Below are 24,581 nucleotides of genomic sequence, written 5' to 3'. Positions count from 1 at the left end.
ACCAGAGGTGTTTTCCAGCTTGATTCTCAGTTTGGGGCAGACGGAGTTGGATCTCATGGCATCTCGTCAGAATGCTAAGCTCCCAAGGTACGGGTCGAGGTCAAAGGATCCTCAAGCTGTTCCGATAGATGCTCTGGCAGTTCCTTGGATTTGCAGTCTGGCATATGTGTTCCCTCCGTTTGCTCTTCTTGCTCGGGTCAAACAAGTGAGGGCATCAGTGATTCTCATTGCTCCGGCGTAGCCTCGCAGAATCTGGTTTGCAGATCTGGTGGAGATGTCTTCCCTTCCACCTTGGCGTCTTCCATTAAGGACCTGCTTCTGCAGGGTCCCTTCCTTCATCCAAATCTCGTTTCTCTGTAGCTGACTGCTTGGAGATTGAATGCTTGATTCTTTCTAAGCGTGGTTTTTCTGAGTCAGTCATTGAGACTGATTCAGGCTTGTAAGCCTGTGATTAGGAAGATTTATTATAAGTTTTGGTGTAAATATTTGTATTGGTGTGAATCCAAAGGCTACTCGTGGAGTAGAGTTAGGATTCCTAGGATTTTGTCTTTTCTCCAGGAGGGTTTGGAGAAAGGTTTATCTGCTAGTACCCTGAAGAGTCAAATTTCTGCTTTATCTATTTTATTGCACAAGCGCCTGGCAGATGTGCCAGATGTTCATTCTTTTTGTCAGGCCTTGATTAGAATTCGGCCTGTGTTTAAGTCTAGTACTCCACCTTGGAGTCTTAATTTCTCCAACATAGGTGTGTCCGGTCCACGGCGTCATCCTTACTTGTGGGATATTCTCTTCCCCAACAGGAAATGGCAAAGAGCCCAGCAAAGCTGGTCACATGATCCCTCCTAGGCTCCGCCTACCCCAGTCATTCTCTTTGCCGTTGTACAGGCAACATCTCCACGGAGATGGCTTAGAGTTTTTTAGTGTTTAACTGTAGTTTTTATTATTCAATCAAGAGTTTGTTATTTTAAAATAGTGCTGGTATGTACTATTTACTCAGAAACAGAAAAGAGATGAAGATTTCTGTTTGTATGAGGAAAATGATTTTAGCACCGTAACTAAAATCCATGGCTGTTCCACACAGGACTGTTGAGAGCAATTAACTTCAGTTGGGGGAACAGTGTGCAGTCTCTTACTGCTTGAGGTATGACACATTCTAACAAGACGATGTAATGCTGGAAGCTGTCATTTTCCCTATGGGATCCGGTAAGCCATGTTTATTAAGATAGTAAATAAGGGCTTCACAAGGGCTTATTAAGACTGTAGACTTTTTCTGGGCTAAATCGATTCATTATTAACACATATTTAGCCTTGAGGAATCATTTAATCTGGGTATTTTGATAAGATTATATCGGCAGGCACTGTTTTAGACACCTTATTCTTTAGGGACTTTCCCTAATCATTGTCAGAGCCTCATTTTCGCGCCGGTATGGCGCACTTGTTTTTGAGAACAATGGCATGCAGCTGCATGTGTGTGGAGCTCTGATACATAGAAAAGTCTTTCTGAAGGCATCATTTGGTATCGTATTCCCCTTTGGGCTTGGTTGGGTCTCAGCAAAGCAGATTCCAGGGACTGTAAAGGGGTTAAATATAAAAACGGCTCCGGTTCCGTTATTTTAAGGGTTAAAGCTTCCAAATTTGGTGTGCAATACTTTTAAGGCTTTAAGACACTGTGGTGAAATTTTGGTGAATTTTGAACAATTCCTTCATACTTTTTCGCAATTGCAGTAATAAAGTGTGTTTAGTTTAAAATTTAAAGTGACAGTAACGGTTTTATTTTAAAACGTTTTTTGTGCTTTGTTATCAAGTTTATGCCTGTTTAACATGTCTGAACTACCAGATAGATTGTGTTCTGACTGTGGGGAAACCAAGGTTCCTTCTCATTTAACTATATGTATTTTATGTCATAAAAAATTTTAGTAAAAATGATGCCCAAGATGATTCCTCAAGTGAGGGGAGTAAGCATGGTACTGCATCATCCCCTCCTTCGTCTACACCAGTCTTGCCCATACAGGAGGCCCCTAGTACATCTAGTGCGCCAATACTCCTTACTATGCAACATTTAACGGCTGTAATGGATAATTCTATCAAAAACATTTTAGCCAATATGCCCACTTATCAGCGAAAGCGCGACTGCTCTGTTTTAGAAAATTCTGTAGAGCATGAGAACGCTGATGATATGGTTTCTGAAGGGCCCCTACACCAGTCTGAGGGGGCCAGGGAGGTTTTGTCTGAGGGAGAAATTTCAGATTCAGGAAACATTTCTCAACAAGCTGAACCTGATGTGATTACTTTTAAATTTAAGTTGGAACATCTCCGCGCTCTGCTTAAGGAGGTGTTATCCAATTTGGATGATTGTGATTATCTGGTCATTCCAGAACCACTATGTAAAATGGAAAAGTTCTTAGAGGCCCCGGGGCCCCCCGAAGCTTTTCCTATATCCAAGCGGGTGGCGTACATTGTTAGTAAAGAATGGGACAGGCCCGGTATACCTTTAGTACCTCCCCCCATATTTATAAAATTGTTTTCCTATAGTCGACCCCAGAAAGGACTGATGGCAGACAGTCCCCAAGGTCGAGGGGGCGGTTTCTACTCTACACAAGCGCGCCACTATACCCATAGAAGATAGTTGTGCTTTCCAAGATCCTATGGATAAAAAATTAGAAGGTCTGCTAAAGATGTTTGTTCAGCAAGGTTCCCTTCTACAACCAATTGCATGCATTGTCCCTGTCACTGCAGCCGCGTGTTTCTAGTTTGATGAGCTAGGAAAGGCGATTATTAGTAATTCTTCTTCTTATGAGGAGATTATGGACAGAATTCGTGCTCTTAAATTGGCTAATTCTTTCACCCTAGACGCCACCTTGCAATTGGCTAGGTTAGCGGCGAAAAAATTCTGGGTTTGCTATTGTGGCGCAGAGCGCTTTGGTTAAAATCTTGGGCAGCGGATGCGTCTTCCAAGAACAAATTGCTTGACATTCCTTTCAAGGGGAAAACACTCTTTGACCCTGACTTGAAAGAGATTATCTCTGATATCACTGGGGGCAAGGGCCACGCCCTTCCTCAGGATAGGTCTTTTCAAGACCAAAAATAAACCTAAGTTTCGTCCCTTTCGCAGAAACGGATCAGCCCCAAGGGCTACGTCCTCTAAGCAGGAAGGTAATACTTCTCAAGCCAATCCAGCCTGGAGACCTATGCAAGGCTGGAACAAAGGAAAGCAGGCCAGGAAACCTGCCACTGCTACCAAGACAGCATGAAATGCGGGCCCCCGATCCGGGACCGGATCTGGTGGGGGGCAGACTCTCTCTCTTCGCTCAGGCTGGGGCAAGAGATGTTCTGGATCCTTGGGCGCTAGAAATAGTCTCCCAAGGTTATTCTCTGGAGTTCAAGGGGCTTCCTCCAAGGGGGAGGTTCCACAGGTCTCAGTTGTCTTCAGACCACATAAGAAGACAGGCATTCTTACATTGGGTAGAAGACCTGCTAAAAATGGGAGTGATTCATCCTGTTCCATTAGGAGAACAAGGGATGGGGTTCTACTCCAATCTGTTCATAGTTCCCAAAAAAGAGGGAACGTTCAGACCAATCTTAGATCTCAAGATCTTGAACAAGTTTCTCAAGGTTCCATCGTTCAAGATGGAAACCATTCGAACACTTCTTCCTTCCATCCAGGAAGGTCAATTCATGACCAAGGTGGATTTCAAGGATGCGTATCTACATATTCCTATCCACAAGGAACATCATCGGTTCCTAAGGTTTGCATTCCTGGACAAGCATTTCCAGTTCGTGGCGTTTTCTTTCGGATTAGCCACTGCTCCTAGGATTTTCTCATAGGTACTAGGGTCCCTTCTGGCGGTGCTAAGACCAAGGGGCATTGCTGTAGTACCTTACTTGGACGACATTCTGATTCGAGCGTCGTCCCTTCCTCAAGTAAAGGCTCACACGGACATTGTCCTGGCCTTTCTCAGATCTCACGGATGGAAAGTGAACGTGGAAAAGAGTTCTCTATCTCCGTCAACGAGGGTTCCCTTCTTGGGAACTATAATAGACTCCTTAGAAATGAGGATTTTTCTGACAGAAGCCAGAAAAACAAAACTTCTAGACTCTTGTCGGATACTTCATTCCGTTCCTCTTCCTTCCATAGCGCAGTGCATGGAAGTGATAGGTTTGATGGTAGCGGCAATGGACATAGTTCCTTTTGTGCGCATTCATCTAAGACCATTACAACTGTTCATGCTCAGTCAGTGGAATGGGGACTATTCAGACTTGTCTCCGAAGATACAAGTAAATCAGAGGACCAGAGACTCATTCCGTTGGTGGCTGTCCCTGGACAACCTGTCACAAGGGATGACCTTCCGCAGACCAGAGTGGGTCATTGTCACGACCGACGCCAGTCTGATGGGCTGGGGCGCGGTCTGGGGATCCCTGAAAGCTCAGGGTCTTTGGTCTCGGGTAGAATCTCTTCTACCGATAAATATTCTGGAACTGAGAGCGATATTCAATGCTCTCAAAGCTTGGCCTCAGCTAGCGAGGGCCAAGTTCATACATCAACCATCAGGGGGGAACAAGGAGTTCCCTAGCGATGGAAGAAGTGACCAAAATCATTCTATGGGCGGAGTCTCACTCCTGCCACCTGTCTGCTATCCACATCCCAGGAGTGGAAAATTGGGAAGCGGATTTTCTGAGTCGTCAGACATTGCATCCGGGGGAGTGGGAACTCCATCCGGAAATCTTTGCCCAAGTCACTCAACCGTGGGGCATTCCAGACATGGATCTGATGGCCTCTCGTCAGAACTTCAGAGTTCCTTACTACGGGTACAGATCCAGGGATCCCAAGGCGGCTCTAGTGGATGCACTAGTAGCACCTTGGACCTTCAAACTAGCTTATGTGTTCCCGCCGTTTCCTCTCATCCCCAGGCTGGTAGCCAGGATCAATCAGGAGAGGGCGTCGGTGATTTTGATAGCTCCTGCGTGGCCACGCAGGACTTGGTATGCAGATCTGGTGAATATGTCATCGGCTCCACCATGGAAGCTACCTTTGAGACGAGACCTTCTTGTTCTAGGTCCGTTCGACCCACTCCAGCTGACTGCTTGGAGATTGAACGCTTGATCTTATCAAAGCGAGGGTTCTCAGATTCTGTTATTAATACTCTTGTTCAGGCCTGAAAGCCTGTAACCAGAAAAATTACCACATAATTTGGTATATCTGTTGGTGTGAATCTGCAGGATTCCCTTGGGACAAGGTTAAGATTCCTAAGAGTCTATCCTTCCTTCGAGAAGGATTGGAAAAAGGATTATCTGCAAGTTCCTTGATGGGACAGATTTCTGCCTTGTCTGTGTTACTTCACAAAAAGCTGGCAGCTGTGCCAGATGTTCTAGCCTTTGTTCAGGCTCTGGTTAGAATCAAGCCTGTTTACAAAATTTTGACTCCTCCTTGGAGTCTCAACCTAGTTCTTTCAGTTCTTCAGGGGGTTCCGTTTGAACCCTTACATTCCGTTGATATTAAGTTATTATCTTGGAAAGTTTTGTTTTTGGTTGCAATTTCTTCTGCTAGAAGAGTTTCAGAATTATCTGCTCTGCAGTGTTCTTCTCCTTATCTGGTGTTCCATGCAGATAAGGTGGTTTTGCGTACTAAACCTGGTTTTCTTCCAAAAGTTGTTTCTAACAAAAACATTAACCAGGAGATAGTTGTGCCTTCTTTGTGTCCTAATCCAGTTTCAAAGAAGGAACGTTTGTTGCACAACTTGGATGTAGTTCGTGCTCTCAAATTTTACTTAGCAGCTACTAAGGATTTCAGACAAACTTTGTCTTTGTTTGTTGTTTATTCTGGTAAACGGAGAGGTCAAAAAGCAACTTCTACCTCTCTCTCCTTCTGGATTAAAAGCATTATCCGATTGGCTTATGAGACTGCCGGACGGCAGCCTCCTGAAAGAATCACAGCTCACTCCACTAGGGCTGTGGCTTCCACATGGGCCTTCAAGAACGAGGCTTCTGTTGATCAGATATGTAAGGCAGCGACTTGGTCTTCACTGCACACTTTTTCTAAATTTTACAAATTTGATACTTTTGCTTCTTCTGAGGCTATTTTTGGGAGAAAGGTTTTGCAAGCCGTGGTGCCTTCCATTTAGGTGACCTGATTTGCTCCCTCCCTTCATCCGTGTCCTAAAGCTTTGGTATTGGTTCCCACAAGTAAGGATGACGCCGTGGACCGGACACACCTATGTTGGAGAAAACAGAATTTATGTTTACCTGATAAATTACTTTCTCCAACGGTGTGTCCGGTCCACGGCCCGCCCTGGTTTTTTTAATCAGGTCTGATAATTTATTTTCTTTAACTACAGTCACCACGGTAACATATGGTTTCTCCTATGCAAATATTCCTCCTTAACGTCGGTCGAATGACTGGGGTAGGCGGAGCCTAGGAGGGATCATGTGACCAGCTTTGCTGGGCTCTTTGCCATTTCCTGTTGGGGAAGAGAATATCCCACAAGTAAGGATGACGCCGTGGACCGGACACACCGTTGGAGAAAGTAATTTATCAGGTAAACATAAATTCTGTTTTGGTTTTTAGAGCCCTTCAACAGGCTCCTTTTGAACCTATGCATTCTTTGAATATTAAGATGTTATCTTGAAAGGTTTTGTTTCTGGTGGCTATTTGTTCGGCTCAGAGTTTCGGAGCTTTCAGCCTTACAATATGAATCACCTTTTCTTATTTTTCACTCTGATAAGGTAGTTCTGCGTACTGCCTTGGGTTTTCTTCCCAAGGTTGTTTCTGATAAGAATATTAATTAAGAGATTGTTGTTTCTTCTTTGTGTCCTAATCCTCCTCCTCATAAGGAGCGTTTGTTGCACAACCTGGATGTGGTTCCTGCATTGAAATATTATTTGCAGGGGACTAAGGATTTTCGCCAGTCTTTTTCAGACATTTTGCTTCTCTATAAACTTCAGGCACCTCTGCACCTTAGATTACTTCCTTTCTCCTTTCCCTTTGATCAAATGACTGGGGATTGTGGGTAGGGGGAATGATATTTAACAGCTTTTGCTGTGGTGCTCCTTGCCTCCTCCTGCTGGTCAGGAGTGATATTCCCAACAGTAATTAAGATGATCCGTGGACTCACCGTGTCAAGAAATAAATAAATTTATCAGGTAAGAATAAATTGTTTCTCTTGTAAGATGTATCGAGTCCACGGATTCATCCTTACTTGTGGGATATTCTCCTCCCCTACAGGAAGTGGCAGAGAGAGCACCCACAGCAGAGCTGCCTATATAGCTCCCCCCTTAGCTCCACCCCCAGTCATTCTCTCTGCCTGCTTAACTGCTAGGAAGGGCAAAGAGGAGTGTGGTGACAAAAATGTTAGGTTTTTATTTTCTCAAGCAAAAGTTTATTTTGAAATGGTACCGGTGTGTACTATTTACTCTCTGGCAGAAATGGGATGAAGATTTCTGCAAGGATGATGATGATCTTAGCATTCTGTAACTAAGATCCACTGATGTTCTCACAAGGGCTGAAGAGTACAGGAAAACTTCAGTTGGGGGAACAGTTTGCAGGCTAAACTGCATTAAGGTATGTTCAGTCTATTCTTTTCTAGACAGACTGTTATTTCTAGAAAAGGCTGGCAATATCCCCATGAGGGAAGGGTAAGCTGTATTCAGACACTTGGATAGGAATTTCAGCTTGCATGAAGGGCTCATTAGTTACTGGTGACACTGTTAGGAAAAAACGTTTTTGTTTATGCAGTAAATGATGCAATTATAACGTTTTTTGAAGGACTAAAGGGGTCATTGTGGCTTGTTTTTTAGTTTTCTAACCCACATGGTTAATTTAGAGACACTCTATTGTTTGTCTGTTAGGCCTCAAAACATTGAGTGAGGTGGGAGGGGCCTATTTTCGTGCCTCAGTTGTGCAGTTTCTTTTCCTCTGAGACTTCTAACTGCTTCTCCAGAGGTTCCTGCCGTGTTTGAGGGCTGTAAAAGAAGTTTTTTTCCCCACAAATTGTTCTGAAGGGCAGGTAGGAGCCACAGCAGAACTGTGGCAAAGTGCTGAAAGTCTTTTTTACTGGTTTTGATGTTTTTTCAATCCGGTTTTGCCATTAAGGGGTTAATTGTTTATTTGCATAGCTGTGCAAAGTTACTAAGGCTGTAAGATACTACTGTAAAAATTTTGTTATGTTTACTGCTTTTTTACACTGTTTTGCAGAATTTGTGCAGCTTTTTTTCTCTTAAAGGCACAGTACCGTTTTATTTCTAAGTGTTATTTACTTTGATTACAGTGTTTTCCAAGCTTGCTTGTTACATTACTAGCCTGTTTAACATGTCTGACACCAAGGAAAATCCTTGATCAATATGTTTGGAAGCCATTGTTACCCCCTCTTAGAATGTGTCCCAATTGTACTGATATGTCCATAAACTATAAAGAACATATATTAGCACTTAAAAATAGAGCAATAGATGATGCTCAGTCAGAAGTAAATGAGGGTTTAGCATCTAGCTCTCCCCAAGTGTCACAACTTGTAACGCCCGCACAAGTGACGCAAAGTACCTCTAGTGTGTCACATTAATTTATTTTACAAGATATGGCCACAGTTATGAATACAACCCTCACAGAGGTTTTATCCTGACTGCCTGGTTTTCAAGGAAAGCGGGACAGCTCTGGGTTAAGGAAAAATGCTGAGCAGTCTGACGCTTTAGTAGCCGTATCTGATATGCCCTCACAATGCTCTGAGGTAGGGGTGAGGGATTTGTTATCTGAGGGAGAAATTTCTGATTCAGGAAAGACGCTTCCTCAGACAGATTCTGATATGACGGCCTTTAAATTTAAGCTTGAACACCTCCGCTTATTGCTCAGGGAGGTATTAGCGGCTCTATATGATTGTGACCCTATAGTGGTCCCAGAGAAATTGTGTAAGATGGATTAATACTTAGAGGTTTCTGTTTACACTGATGTTTTTTTTCAGTCCCTAAGAGGATTGTGAATATTATTGCTAAGGAGTGGGATAGACCAGGTATTCCGTTCATTCCCCCACCTGTTAAGAAAATGTTTCCCATATCTGACACCATGCGGGACTTGTGGCAGACAGTTCCTAAGGTGGAGGGAGCTATTTCTACTCTGTCTAAGCGTACAACTATACCTATTGAAGTCAGTTGTGCTTTCAAAGATTCTGTGGATAAAAAATTAGAGGGTCTCCTGAAGAAAATTTTTGTTCATCAAGGTTTTCTTCTTCAACCTATTGGGTGCATTGTTCCTGCAACTACTGCAGCTGCTTTCTGGTTTGAGGCTCTAGAAGAGGCTCTTCAGATGGAGACTCCATTAGAAGAAATTTTGGACAGAATTAAGGCCCTTAAATTGGCTAATTCTTTTATTACAGATGCCGCTTTTCAACTGGCTAAATTAGCGGCAAAGAATTCGGGTTTTGCCATTTTAGCACGCAGGGCGTTATGGCTTAAATCCTGGTCTGCTGATGTGTCATCTAAAACTAAACCTTTGAACATCCCTTTCAAAGGAAAGACCCTATTCAGGCCTGAACTGAAAGAGATTATTTCAGACATCACTGGAGGGAAAGGTCATGCCCTCCCTCAGGATAGATCAAATAAGATGAGGATCAAACAAAATAATTTTCGTTCCTTTTGGAATTTCAAGAGTGGTCCCGCTTCAGCTTCCTCTGCTGCAAAGCAAGAGGGGAATTTTGCCCAATCCAAGTCAGTCTGGAGACCTAACCAGGCTTGGAACAAGGGTAAACAGGCCAAGAAGCCTGCAGCTGCCTCTAAGACAGCATGAAGGGGTAGCCCCCGATCCAGGACCGGATCTAGTAGGGGGCAGACTCTCTCTCTTCGCTCAGGCTTGGGCAAGAGATGTTCACGATCCCTGGGTTTTAGAAATTGTGTCCCAGGGATATTTTCTGGAATTCAAAGGCTCTCTTCCAAGGGGGACTTTTCACATTTCTCGATTGTCTGTAAACAGACAAAGAGAGAGGCGTTCTTACGCTGTGTAGAAGACCTACATACCATGGGGTGATCCGCCCAGTCCCAAAAGAGGAACAGGGGCTAGGTTTTTACTCAAACCTGTTTGTGGTTTCCAAAAAAGAGGGAACTTTCAGATCAATCTTGGATCTCAACATTCTAAACAAGTTCCTCAAAGTTCCATCATTCAAGATGGAGACTATTCGGTCTATTCTACCTCTGATCCAGGAGGGTCAATATATGACCACCGTGGACTTAAAGGATGCGTATCTACACATCCCTATTCACAGAATTTTCACAAGGGTGCTAGGGTCCCTTCTGGCGGTTCTACGACCACGGGGCATAGTAGTGGCGCCTTATGTAGATGACATCTTATTTCAGGCGTCAACTTTCCAGCTATCCAAGTCTCACACGGACATTGTGTTGACTTTTCTGAGATCTCACGGGTGGATGGTGAACATAAGTTCTCTCTTCCCTCTTATAAGAGTTTCCTTCCTAGGGACTCTGATAGACTCGGTAGAAATGAAAATATTTCTGATGGCGATCAGAAAATCAAAGCTCTTAACCACTTGCCGAGCTATTCATTCCATTCCTCGGCCATCAGTGGCTCAGTATATGGAGGTAATCAGACTCATGGTAGCGGCAATGGACATAGTTCCTTCTGCCCGCCTACACCTCAGACCACTACATCTATGCATGCTCAAACAGTGGAATGGGGATTATGCAAATTTGTCTCCTCAACTGCATCTGGACCAGGAGACCAGAGATTCTCTTCTCTGGTGGTTGTCTCAAGACCACCTGTCTCAGGGAATGTGTTTCCGCAGGCCAGAGTGGCTCATTGTAACGACAGATGCCCGCTTGCTAGGCTGGGATGCAGTCTGGAACTCCCTGAAAGCACAGGGCTTATGGTCTCGGGAGGAATCTCTTCTCCTGATAAATATTCTAGAACTGAGAGCGATATTCAATGCGCCTCAGGCGTGGCCTCAGCCTGCTGCGGCCAAATTCATCAGGTTTCAGTCGGACAACATCACGACTGTAGCTTATATCAATCTCATCAAGGAGGAACAAGGAGTTCTCTAGCAATGATGGAGTTAACCAAAATAATCCGATGGGCAGAGGATCACTCTTGCCATCTCTCAGCAATCCACATCCCAGGAGTAGAGAACTGGGAGGCGGATTTCCTAAGTCGTTAGACTTTTCATCTGGGGGAGTGGGAACTCCATCCGGAGGTATTTGCCCAGCTGATTCAGCTATGGGGCACACCAGAATTGGATCTGATGGTGTCCCGTCAGAATGCCAAACTTTCTCCAACATAGGTGTGTCCGGTCCACGGCGTCATCCTTACTTGTGGGATATTCTCCTCCCCAACAGGAAATGGCAAAGAGCCCAGCAAAGCTGGTCACATGATCCCTCCTAGGCTCCGCCTACCCCAGTCATTCTCTTTGCCGTTGTACAGGCAACATCTCCACGGAGATGGCTTAGAGTTTTTTAGTGTTTAACTGAAGAGCATGACGACGCTGATAATAATGGTTCTGAAGGGCCCCTAAACCAGTCTGAGGGGGCCAGGGAGGTTTTGTCTGAGGGAGAAATTACAGATTCAGGGAACATTTCTCAACAAGCTGAACCTGATGTGATTACGTTTAAATTTAAGTTGGAACATCTCCGCGCTCTGCTTAAGGAGGTATTATCCACTCTGGATGATTGTGACAATTTGGTCATCCCAGAGAAGCTATGTAAAATGGACAAGTTCCTAGAGGTCCCGGGGCTCCCAGAAGCTTTTCCTATACCCAAGCGGGTGGCGGACATTGTAAATAAAGAATGGGAAAGGCCCGGTATTCCTTTCGTCCCTCCCCCCATATTTAAAAAATTGTTTCCTATGGTCGACCCCAGAAAGGACTTATGGCAGACAGTCCCCAAGGTCGAGGGAGCGGTTTCCACTTTAAACAAACGCACCACTATACCCATAGAAGATAGTTGTGCTTTCAAAGATCCTATGGATAAAAAATTAGGTTTACTTAAAAAGATGTTTGTTCAGCAGGGTTACCTTCTACAACCAATTTCATGCATTGTCCCTGTCGCTACAGCCGCATGTTTCTGGTTCGATGAGCTGGTAAAGGCGGTCGATAGTGATTCTCCTCCTTATGAGGAGATTATGGACAGAATCAATGCTCTCAAATTGGCTAATTCTTTCACCCTAGACGCCACTTTGCAATTGGCTAGGTTAGCGGCTAAGAATTCTGGGTTTGCTATTGTGGCGCGCAGAGCGCTTTGGTTGAAATCTTGGTCAGCTGATGCGTCTTCCAAGAACAAGCTACTTAACATTCCTTTCAAGGGGAAAACGCTGTTTGGCCCTGACTTGAAAGAGATTATCTCTGATATCACTGGGGGTAAGGGCCATGCCCTTCCTCAGGATCGGCCTTTCAAGGCCAAAAATAAACCTAATTTTCGTCCCTTTCGTAGAAATAGTTCCCAAAAAAGAGGGAACGTTCAGACCAATCTTAGATCTCAAGATCTTAAACAAGTTTCTCAAGGTTCCATCGTTCAAGATGGAAACCATTCGAACAATTCTTCCTTCCATCCAGGAAGGTCAATTCATGACCACGGTGGATTTAAAGGATGCGTATCTACATATTCCTATCCACAAGGAACATCATCGGTTCCTAAGGTTCGCATTCCTGGACAAGCATTACCAGTTCGTGGCGCTTCCTTTCGGATTAGCCACTGCTCCAAGGATTTTCACAAAGGTACTAGGGTCCCTTCTAGCTGTGCTAAGACCAAGGGGCATTGCTGTAGTACCTTACTTGGACGACATTCTGATTCAAGCGTCGTCCCTTCCTCAAGCAAAGGCTCACACGGACATCGTCCTGGCCTTTCTCAGATCTCACGGATGGAAAGTGAACGTGGAAAAGAGTTCTCTATCTCCGTCAACAAGGGTTCCCTTCTTGGGAACAATAATAGACTCCTTAGAAATGAGGATTTTTCTGACAGAGGCCAGAAAAACAAGACTTCTAGACTCTTGTCGGATACTTCATTCCGTTCCTCTTCCTTCCATAGCGCAGTGCATGGAAGTGATAGGTTTGATGGTAGCGGCAATGGACATAGTTCCTTTTGCGCGCATTCATCTAAGACCATTACAACTGTGCATGCTCAGTCAATGGAATGGGGACTATACAGACTTGTCTCCGAGGATACAAGTAAATCAGAGGACCAGAGACTCACTCCGTTGGTGGCTGTCCCTGGACAATCTGTCACAAGGGATGACCTTCCGCAGACCAGAGTGGGTCATTGTCACGACCGACGCCAGTCTGATGGGCTGGGGCGCGGTATGGGGATCCCTGAAAGCTCAGGGTCTTTGGTCTCGGGAAGAATCTCTTCTACCGATAAATATTCTGGAACTGAGAGCGATATTCAATGCTCTCAAGGCTTGGCCTCAGCTAGCGAGGGCCAGGTTCATACGGTTTCAATCAGACAACATGACAACTGTTGCGTACATCAACCATCAGGGGGGAACAAGGAGTTCCCTGGCGATGGAAGAAGTGACCAAAATCATTCAATGGGCGGAGTCTCACTCCTGCCACCTGTCTGCAATCCACATCCCAGGAGTGGAAAACTGGGAAGCGGATTTTCTGAGTCGTCAGACATTGCATCCGGGGGAGTGGGAACTCCATCCGGAAATCTTTGCCCAAATCACTCAACTGTGGGGCATTCCAGACATGGATCTGATGGCCTCTCGTCAGAACTTCAAAGTTCCTTGCTACGGGTCCAGATCCAGGGATCCCAAGGCGGCTCTAGTGGATGCACTAGTAGCACCTTGGACCTTCAAACTAGCTTATGTGTTCCCGCCGTTTCCTCTCATCCCCAGGCTAGTAGCCAGGATCAATCAGGAGAGGGCGTCGGTGATCTTGATAGCTCCTGCGTGGCCACGCAGGACTTGGTATGCAGATCTGGTGAATGTCATCGGCTCCACCATGGAAGCTACCTTTGAGACGAGACCTTCTTGTTCAAGGTCCGTTCGAACATCCGAATCTGGTCTCACTCCAGCTGACTGCTTGGAGATTGAACGCTTGATCTTATCGAAGCGAGGGTTCTCAGATTCTGTTATCGATACTCTTGTTCAGGCCAGAAAGCCTGTAACTAGAAAGATTTACCACAAAATTTGGAAAAAATATATCTGTTGGTGTGAATCTAAAGGATTCCCTTGGGACAAGGTTAAGATTCCTAAGATTCTATCCTTCCTTCAAGAAGGATTGGAAAAAGGATTATCTGCAAGTTCCCTGAAGGGACAGATTTCTGCCTTGTCTGTGTTACTTCACAAAAAGCTGGCAGCTGTGCCAGATGTTCAAGCCTTTGTTCAGGCTCTGGTTAGAATCAAGCCTGTTTACAAACCTTTGACTCCTCCTTGGAGTCTCAATTTAGTTCTTTCAGTTCTTCAGGGGGTTCCGTTTGAACCCTTACATTCCGTTGATATTAAGTTATTATCTTGGAAAGTTTTGTTTTTGGTTGCAATTTCTTCTGCTAGAAGAGTTTCAGAATTATCTGCTCTGCAGTGTTCTCCTCCTTATCTGGTGTTTCATGCAGATAAGGTGGTTTTACGTACTAAACCTGGTTTTCTTCCATAAGTTGTTTCTAACAAAAACATTAACCAGGAGATTATCGTACCTTCTCTGTGTCCGAAACCAGTTTCAAAGAAGGAACGTTTGTTGCACAATTTGGATGTTGTTCGCGCTCTAAAATTCTATTTAGACGCTACAAAGGATTTTAGACAAACATCTTCCTTGTTTGTTGTTTATTCCGGTAAAAGGAGAGGTCAAAAAGCAACTTCTACCTCTCTCTCTTTTTGGATTAAAAGCATCATCAGATTGGCTTACGAGACTGCCGGACGGCAGCCTCCCGAAAGAATCACAGCTCATTCCACTAGGGCTGTGGCTTCCACATGGGCCTTCAAGAACGAGGCTTCTGTTGATCAGATATGTAGGGCAGCGACTTGGTCTTCACTGCACACTTTTACCAAATTTTACAAGTTTGATACTTTTGCTTCTTCTGAGGCTATTTTTGGGAGAAAGGTTTTGCAAGCCGTGGTGCCTTCCATCTAGGTGACCTGATTTGCTCCCTCCCATCATCCGTGTCCTAAAGCTTTGGTATTGGTTCCCACAAGTAAGGATGACGCCGTGGACCGGACACACCTATGTTGGAGAAAACAGAATTTATGTTTACCTGATAAATTACTTTCTCCAACGGTGTGTCCGGTCCACGGCCCGCCCTGGTTTTTTAATCAGGTCTGATAATTTATTTTCTTTAACTACAGTCACCACGGTATCATATGGTTTCTCCTATGCAAATATTCCTCCTTAACGTCGGTCGAATGACTGGGGTAGGCGGAGCCTAGGAGGGATCATGTGGCCAGCTTTGCTGGGCTCTTTGCCATTTCCTGTTGGGGAGGAGAATATCCCACAAGTAAGGATGACGCCGTGGACCGGACACACCGTTGGAGAAAGTAATTTATCAGGTAAACATAAATTCTGTTTTCTCGTTATGGGTCCAGGTCCCGGGATCCCAAGGCGGTACTGATAGATGCTCTAGCAGTGCCTTGGTCCTTCAATCTGGCCTATGTATTTCCTCTCCTATGTCTGGTTGCCAGAATCAAGCAGGAGAGAGCTTTGGTGATTCTGATAGCACCTGCGTGGCCACGCTGGACTTGGTATGCAGACCTAGTGGACATGTCCTCGGTTCTACCATGGACTCTGCCAATGAGGCAGGACCTTCTAATCCAAGGTCTGTTCACGCATCCAAATCTAATTTCTCTGCGTCTGACTGCTTGGAGATTGAACGCCTGATTCTATCAAAGCGTGGTTTCTCTGAGTCGGTCATTGATACCCTGATTCAGGCTAGAAAGCCTGTCACCAGGAAGATCTATCATAAGATTTGGCGCAAATATCTTTATTGGTGTGAATCCAAAGGTTACTTATGGAGTAAGATTAGGATTCCTAGAATATTGTCTTTTCTCCAAGAAGGTTTGGAGAAGGGATTATCAGCTAGTTCCTTATAAGGACAAATATCTGCTTTGTCTATTCTTCTACACAAATGTCTGGCAGATGTCCCAGACGTTCGAGCATTTAGTCGGGCTTTGGTCAGAATCAAGCCTGTATTTAAACCTGTTGCTCCGCCATGGAGCCTAAATTTAGTTCTTAAAGTTATTCAAGGGGTTCCGTTTGAACCTATGCATTCCATGGATATTAAGCTTCTATCTTGGAAAGTTTTGTTTTTAGTAGCTATCTCTTCGGCTCGAAGAGTTTCTGAGCTATATGCTTTACAGTGTGATTCCCCTTATCTTATTTTCCATGCAGATAAGGTGGTTTTGCATACCAAACCTGGGTTTCTTCCTAAGGTTGTTTCTTATAAGAATATCAATCAAGAGATTGTTGTTCCTTCACTGTGTCCTAATCCTTCTTCAAAGAAGGAACGTCTGTTGCACAATCTTGATGTGGTTCGTGCGTTTTAAAGTTCTACTTACAAGCAACTAAAGATTTCCGTCAAACATCTTCATTGTTGTTTATTCTGGTAAGCGGAGAGGTCAGAAGGCTATGGCTACCTCTCTTTCCTTTTGGCTTAAAAGCATCATCCGTTTGGCTTATGAGACTGCTGGCCAACAGTCTCCTGAAAGAATTACTGCTCATTCTACTAGAGCTGTGGCTTCCACATTCCTTTTAAAAATCAGGCTTCTGTTAAACAGATTTGTAATGCGGCGACTTGGTCTTCGTTTCATACTTTTTCCAAATTTTCCAAATTTTATACTTTTGCTTCTTCGGAGGCTATTTTTGGGAGATATTTTTGAGGTTCTACAAGCAGTGGTGCCTTCCGTTTAAGGTCCCAGTCTTGTCCCTCCCTTCATCCGTGTCCTAAAGCTTTGGTATTGGTATTCCACAAGTAAGGATGAATCCGTGGACTCGATACATCTTACAAGAGAAAACATAATTTATGCTTACCTGATGAATTTATTTCTCTTGTGATGTATAGAGTCCACGGCCCGCCCTGTTTATTAAGACAGGCATATATATATATATTTTTTTTTTATTTTTAAACTTTCAGTCACCACTGCACCCTATAGTTTCTCCTTTTTCTTCCTAGCCTTCGGTCAAATGACTGGGGGGTGGAGCTAAGGGGGAGCTATATAGGCAGCTCTGCTGTGGGTGCTCTCTCTGCCATTTCCTGTAGGGGAGGTGAATATCCCACAAGTAAGGATGAATCCGTGGACTCGATACATCACAAGAGAAATACATTTATCAGGTAAGCATAAATTAGTTTTTTCACCCAGGGGAGTGGGAACTCCATCCGGAAGTGTTTTCCAACTTGATTCTCAAAGGGGACAGCCGGAACTGGATCTCATGGCATCTCGTCAGAATGCCAAGCTCCCGAGGTACGGGTCGCGGGATCTTCAGGCTGTACTGATAGATGCTCTGGCGGTCCCTTGGAATTTGGCATCGGTGATCCTCATTGCAACGGTGTGACCTCGCAGGATATGGTATGCACCTTGGAGACTTCCTCTGAGGAAGGACCTTCTACTTCAGGGGCCCTTCCTTCACCCAAATCTCGTTTATCTGAAGCAGACTGCTTGGAGATTGAACGCTTAATCTTATCTAAGCGGGGATTTTCTGAGTCGGTCAATGAGACCATGATTCAGGCTCGTAAGCCTGTTACCAGGCATATTTACTACAAGATATGGCGTAAATATCTGTATTCGTGGGAATCCAGAGGCTACTCTTGGAGTAGAGTTCGGATTCCTAGAATTCTGTCTTTTCTCCAGGAGGGTTTGGAGAAGGGTTTATCAGCAAGTACCTTGAAGGGTCAAATTTCTGCCTTGTCTATTTTGTTACATAAACGTCTGGCGGATGTACCAGACGTGCAATCGTTCTGTCCAGGCCTTGGTCAGAATCAGGCCTGTGTTCAAACCTGTTACTCCTCCCTGGAGTCTTATCCTTGTTCTGAGAGTTTTTCAGCAGGCTCAGTTTGAGCCTATGCATTCCTTAGATATTAAGTTATTATCTTGGAAAGTTTTGTTTCTCTTTGCTATTTCTTCTGCTCGTAGAGTCTCGGCGTTGCAGTGTGATCCCCTTACCTTATTTTTCATTCAGATAAGGTAGTTCTGCATACTAAGTTAGGGTTCCTCCCTAAAGTGGTTTTGGATAGGAACATTAATCAAGAAACCGTTCCTTCTTTGTGTCCTAATCCTTCTCATAAGGAACGTCTGTTGCACAACCTAGATGTGGTGCGTGCGGTGAAATACTATTTACAAGCGACTAAGGCTTTCCACCCGTCTTCTGATTTATTTGGTGTTTTCTCTGGGAAACGCAAGGGTCAGAAAATTACGGCTACTTCTCTTTCTTTGTGGCTGAAGAGTATAATTTGCTTGGCCTATGAAACTGCTGGACAGCAGCCTCCTGAGAGAGTCACAGCTCTTTCTACGAGGGCTGTTTCCTATTCCTGGGCCTTCAAAAATGAAGCTTTTGTGGAACAGATTTGTAAGGCTGCAACTTGGTCCTCTCTACACACATTTTAAAATTCTTTAAATTCGATACTTTTGCCTCGACTGAGGCTTCTTTTGGTAGAAAGTTTCTTCAAGCATTGGTGCCTTCCGTTTAGGTTCCCTGTCTTGTCCCTCTAGCTTGGGTATTGATTCCCAATAGTAATTATAGATGATCCGTGTCATTAAAAAAAAAAAAAAATGAATTTTATGCTTACCTGATAAATTGATTTATTTCTTGACACAGTGAGTCCACGGCCCGCCCTGTTTATTTAGTCAGTTTTTTCTTATTATAAACCTCAGTCACCTTTGCACCTTGTTACTTCCTTTCTCTGCTTTTACTTCAGTCGAATGACTGGGGTTGGAGGGAAGGGAGGTGATATTTAACAGCTATTACATGGGTCATCTTTTAGTGGGGTTATTTAAGCTTAACTGGAGCTTTTTGTAAGTATTTTAGATTTGTATAGGTTGAACTCGATGGACCTCAATGTTTTTTCAACCTTATCTACTATGTTATGTTACTTTGCTGTGGTGCTCTTTGCCGCCTCCTGCTGGGCAGGAGTGATATTCCCAATAGTAATTATCGATGATCCGTGGACTCACTGTGTCTATAAATAAATACATTTATCAGGTAAGCATACATTTTGTTTTTTTAGATACCGGCACTAACTCAAACTTTACAATCACTTTAAAGGGACAGTCTACACTTACAACAACCTTAGTCCATCCGTTAGATTAAGTTGCGATTTTAATTTCTCACCCCTGCAACCATATTAAGTCTTCTACACATCCCGAGTTATGCTCCATGACAAGTTATATTCCGACAGTTAGAAATGGCCGCTCTGCTCCGCCTACCCAATACTTCACCCACTCTCTTATTTTCAACTGTCCAATTGAAAATTGATCACCGATTAAAATACTGTAGCGCGCATTCATTGCTTCGCGCATGCGCAACGTCACTGGGATCCAAGTATCCGGAACCAAAGTTTAGCTCTATGTTTCTTCTGCATTACAATATCACATGTATTGCTTCCACGGAGGAACCGCAAACAGAGGGACAGTTTTTGTGTTTGCTGACATAACGATGACAGACTTCCGGTTTCGAGCTGTATCCCTATGCGTATTAGAGTCCGATGACATCACTGGATGCTCCGTGCATGAGTGTTATAGGGAAGGAGAAGCACTCGATAAGGTAGGAGGAGAAGCTATTGGGAGGAGTTAGACGGCCATTTTTGAAACATAAAATATAAACTTCTTTACTGCAAATGTTGGTAAGTGAATAAGCGAAAATACGGATGCAGGGTATCAGTACAATCGTCATCAAGAGATCGTACCTATGGGCTAAGGTTGTTTCCGGTGTAGACTGTCCCTTTAAACACCTCTTGACTTTGTTTAAAATTGAGTTTATAGAAACAAAAACAAAGTCTGAAACTTCTCAAATGTTGCAAATCAATAGCTGGTTTAGGAAATTGCAACATTTTGAAAGCCTAGGTTACAGATGTTGCTTTTTTGGTGCCTTTTAGGGTGAATGAAATTAAAAATATGTTCATTCTTTGTTTAATTCCAAATCTATTTACCATTTTAATCCCTGTCATTTTGTCAACAGGGTGATGTGGGGCTTGCTATGGGCAAACTCTATGGAAATGACTTTAGCCAAACTACTATTTCCCGCTTTGAAGCCTTGAACCTCAGCTTTAAAAACATGTGCAAATTAAAGCCTCTTTTGGAAAAGTGGCTCAATGATGCAGGTAAATACATAACTTGTTCCATAGCAATGCTGCTTAATCTTAATTTATGTGTTTATATATTTTACTGTGAACTCAATTTTCACATATTTATTGTGTAGTTTGCTTTCCAAACATTCTTTTAATATACTACTGAAATATAATACCATCTATTAACAGTAGATTAGTATTTTCATTCGTGTTTATGATGGTCAAAGAAAAGAAAATAATCGTGATATTTTACCTAAACTCCTAATTTTATAAAACACACAACTAAGTGCTGTAATTTCCAACAACTTCAATATGGATATTTCTATGGGATTACATTTCTAGCAAATCCAAAGTGTCTGATTTTGGCTCACTCTAGCTGCTTCGACTTACTGTTTATTTGAAGATCACAGAGGGATCTTTTGTGCCTATTAAAATCACTTTCGTTGATCCTCTGTTAGGGTTAGTTATTCTGCCATGGTTTTTATGATGCCTGTACTGTATGACAAGATACATTTCACACTGAACTTTTCTTTGTCAAGAGGGCTTTTTTTCTGAAATGTTTTGCTGTTTTCTTTTATGTACTGCTTTTTTATCCCCTATGGTAATAGTTATTGCAGTTTTGTTTTGTGATGCATGTACTGTTAATGATTTTGTAAGGTGAGCTGAATCTTTTTCACGTCCTGAGCATGCACAGCTGGTGGCGATTTCCCAGTGTCTTGAGGATCTATTCTTGATTGTCTTGAGGGGCAGCTAGTGTGAGATTTGGAAGACAGGTTAAGATTGCTTAAACTACTGCTGTTTTATTCTGAAATAAACCTTACATAATCTACCAAGATGTGTTTTGGTCAGAGTGTTGGGTCCCCTAGTTGGATGTCTGAGCCCATGTATACTAGCATAATGTATCTTTTGTTATTCTGTAGGTCATGAAACACAAGTACAATGCTTCCTAATGTTTAAATGCATGAGTGCAAATAGCTAAAGGCTGCTTTACCACTGGGGTGTGAAATGGTTTAGCTGTGAGTGGGTTAGTCATACAAAATGGGTTTTCTTGGCTCCTCCTGTAACACACTCACCAGTGTACATGTTCCCTTTAAGTGGAACCAAGATAGGAAACACAAACCCTTAATAACTCCTCTACAGGTGACTGGCGTTGTGCCCAGACTGCAAGTTGGCTTTTTTCCTGTCCTGCATACAGAACAAATGGATCTTCACAATTCCTTAGAATTATTTTAGGGTAAAGAGTGCAGCCGATGATGTCCGCTTGCAGTCTCAGTTGCCAGTTAGAGGCAACATAGGGTAGCTGCAGTTTCAGTGTGTGTTTTTTTTTTTTTGGGGGGGGGGGGTATATATGTGTATAATAATAAATCCTGTACAAACTTTTTTGAAATTCTAGTTGGTGTTAGTGTGAATGCTCGGTTCAAAAATGTGAGCCTGACTGCAGTAATATCAATATGTGCAATATTTTATACACAGAGGAAGAAATTTGTATATCTGGTTCTCACAGAGACTGTTATGTTTTAAGATGAATATGCTATCACTAATTAGCTCATGAGAAAATATAGCATAGAATACATTTCCTTAATATGAGGAGAGTCCACTGCATCATTTCTTACTGTTTGGGAATACTGAACCTAGCCACCAGGAGGAGGCAGACACCCCAGCCAAAGACTTAAATACTCCCCCCCCCCCTTCCCTCATACCCCATTCATTCTTTGCCTTTCGTCACAGGAGGTTGGCAGAGAAGAGTAGTTCCTTATGAGGGGTATCTGCCCTTCGAAATGGGACTGGAGTTTTAATTAGTCTTGTCAGCCTCTCAGTGAGAGCATTGACGAAAGTTAGGGTCTGGAGATGCAGGGAGAGTCTTTCTGCGAACCCATCCAGACTCATTAACAGCACCTAAGCAATTAGTGTTGACGAGTTTCACTGCCTGCTTCCATTACTCAAGTCAGGAGCGATGCTACAAGACTGTCAAACTTGAGAGGCTGTGTTTCTATTTCACAGCATAGATTCCGGTAAAATCATTTAATTTTTTTATACAAATATAACGCAAGAAGACAGGGTCACAGTGTGACTCCTTTTATCTGTATGGAATCAAGGGTTAATGTCTCCGGAGGAGGATTATTAAACAGGGGGAATTAATCACATAATTTTAGTTTATTATGATTATGCTGCGACATGTGTGAGGTGTGGCTCAGGCAGATGTGAGAACGTACAGGGTTTACTTTCGTTTTGGTATGCTGCGCAGCCTGAAAGGCTTTGTTCACTTTTTCCTAGTGCAGGGGCAGTCCTGCATTGCGCACCACTTGACCGGATGTTGTCCCACTGATTTCCTCTTTCCTGAGCATGCGGTTTACAGGAGACAAAGCGGTTTCTCTGTTGGGCCTGGGTCATAGGTGGTGAGTGCCCCAGCCATTGGGAGTATAAAGGTGCCGTTTTAGCTTATCATTAGTCTGCTTTATAAGCGCAAGCTATGGAGCATTCTGATGCGTTAGAGGGTACTCCCTCTTTACCCAAGTCTAATATCTGTCTATATTGTGAGGAGGCCACGGTATACCCGCCTGCTCAATTATGTTCCACATGCCTTGATAATGTAATCGTGTCAAAGAAAGTTAATATGTTTAGTAACACTGAGCCGTCCACCTCTGAGTAGTCTCCGTCCCGTGAGGTGCGCACCCTAAAGTTGTCTCCTAATACACATGCATGTTCCCGTGGCACTCCTAATCCTCCATATGAAGGGGCCCTTTTACCGCCTGACTTTGCTGAGCAGTTACGAACGGCAGTGTCTGTGGCCTTTAGTGCTTTACATCACCCTGCTAAGTGCAAGAGAGAGGTTAAATATTGCTATCCTCCCCAGGGGTCATCTACTAGCTTGTTGGATTTATCTGATACAAGATTATCTGCTGATGAAGACTCCTCTGATTCTTTAGAGGATGCTCTTTCTGGGTCGGAATCTGCTGCCTCTAATCCTCCGGCTGCGTAGGAACCAGTTTTTAGATTTAGGATTGAACATTTACGCTTTCTGCTAAAGGAAGTTTTGGGCTACTCTAGAAGTCCCAGAGCCTAAATTGCCTGAGGAACCTTTGATTTCTAAATTCGATAAGGTCTACGAGGACAGGGTTGTACCACAGACTTTCCCGGTTCCCGTAAAGATGGCAAACATTAAGAATGAATGGGAAAGACGTGGTTCTTCATTTCCCCCTTCTTCCTTTAAAAAATTATTCCCAGTTCCGGACTCTCAATTGGAGTTGTGGGTTTCCATCCCCAAAGTGGATGCCGGTATCTCCACTCTTGCTAAGTACACTACTATCCCGCTTGAGGATAGTTTGTTTAAAGAGCCCATGGATAAAAAGATAGAAACTCTGTTAAGAAAGATGTTTCAACATATGGGATATTTGTTTCAACCGGCGGCAGCGGTTGCTGGAGCGGCTACCTACTGTTGCGACTCCTTATCTGAGTTGATCGAGGTGGAGGGTCCCATCGACGTTATCCAAGAAAGAATTAAGGCTTTAAGGGTAGCTAATTGTTTTATTTGTGATGCAAATAAACAGATTATTCACCTGAATGCTAAGGCTTCAGGTTTTTCTGTTCAAGCCTGTAGGGCACTATGGCTGAAGTCCTGGTCTGCGGATATGACTTCGAAGTCAAGACTAATTTCCCACCTATTTAAGGCAAAGATTATTTCTCCAACATAGGTGTGTCCGGTCCACGGCGTCATCCTTACTTGTGGGATATTCTCTTCCCCAACAGGAAATGGCAAAGAGCCCAGCAAAGCTGGTCACATGATCCCTCCTAGGCTCCGCCTTCCCCAGTCATTCTCTTTGCCGTTGTACAGGCAACATCTCCACGGAGATGGCTTAGAGTTTTTTGGTGTTTAACTGTAGTTTTTATTATTCAATCAAGAGTTTGTTATTTTAAAATAGTGCTGGTATGTACTATTTACTCTGAAACAGAAAAGAGATGAAGATTTCTGTTTGTAAGAGGAAAATGATTTTAGCAACAGTTACTAAAATCGATGGCTGTTTCCACACAGGACTGTTGAGAGGAATTAACTTCAGTTGGGGGAAACAGTGAGCAGACTTTTGCTGCTTGAGGTATGACACATTTCTAACAAGACGATGTAATGCTGGAAGCTGTCATTTTCCCTATGGGATCCGGTAAGCCATTTTTATTACATAAGAAAAAAAGGGCTTCACAAGGGCTTTCAAGACTGTAGACATTTTCTGGGCTAAAACGATTGATATATAAGCAGATTTTATACTTCATAGCTTTGAGGAATTATTTTATTCTTGGGAATTATGTAAAATAACCGGCAGGCACTGTATTGGACACCTTATTCTCTAGGGGCTTTCCCTAATCATAGGCAGAGCCTCATTTTCGCGCCTCTATTGCGCACTTGTTTTTGG

General features: G+C 43.5%; 1 protein-coding gene across 1 annotated transcript in view; it reads left to right on the top strand.

The window, feature by feature from the left end:
- Nucleotides 1-24,581, top strand: part of POU2F1 (POU class 2 homeobox 1) — a 215,046-nt gene that overhangs the window by 69,716 nt on the left and 120,749 nt on the right. Inside the window, exon 5 of the mRNA XM_053705861.1 lies at nt 20,070-20,211. Coding sequence (XP_053561836.1) covers nt 20,070-20,211 — 142 coding nt within the window. The remainder of the gene's footprint in view (nt 1-20,069; nt 20,212-24,581) is intronic.

Source organism: Bombina bombina, chromosome 3 (assembly GCF_027579735.1).
Source record: "Bombina bombina isolate aBomBom1 chromosome 3, aBomBom1.pri, whole genome shotgun sequence".
Lineage (NCBI taxonomy): Eukaryota > Metazoa > Chordata > Amphibia > Anura > Bombinatoridae > Bombina > Bombina bombina.
This window is presented reverse-complemented; position numbering and strand designations above follow the sequence as displayed.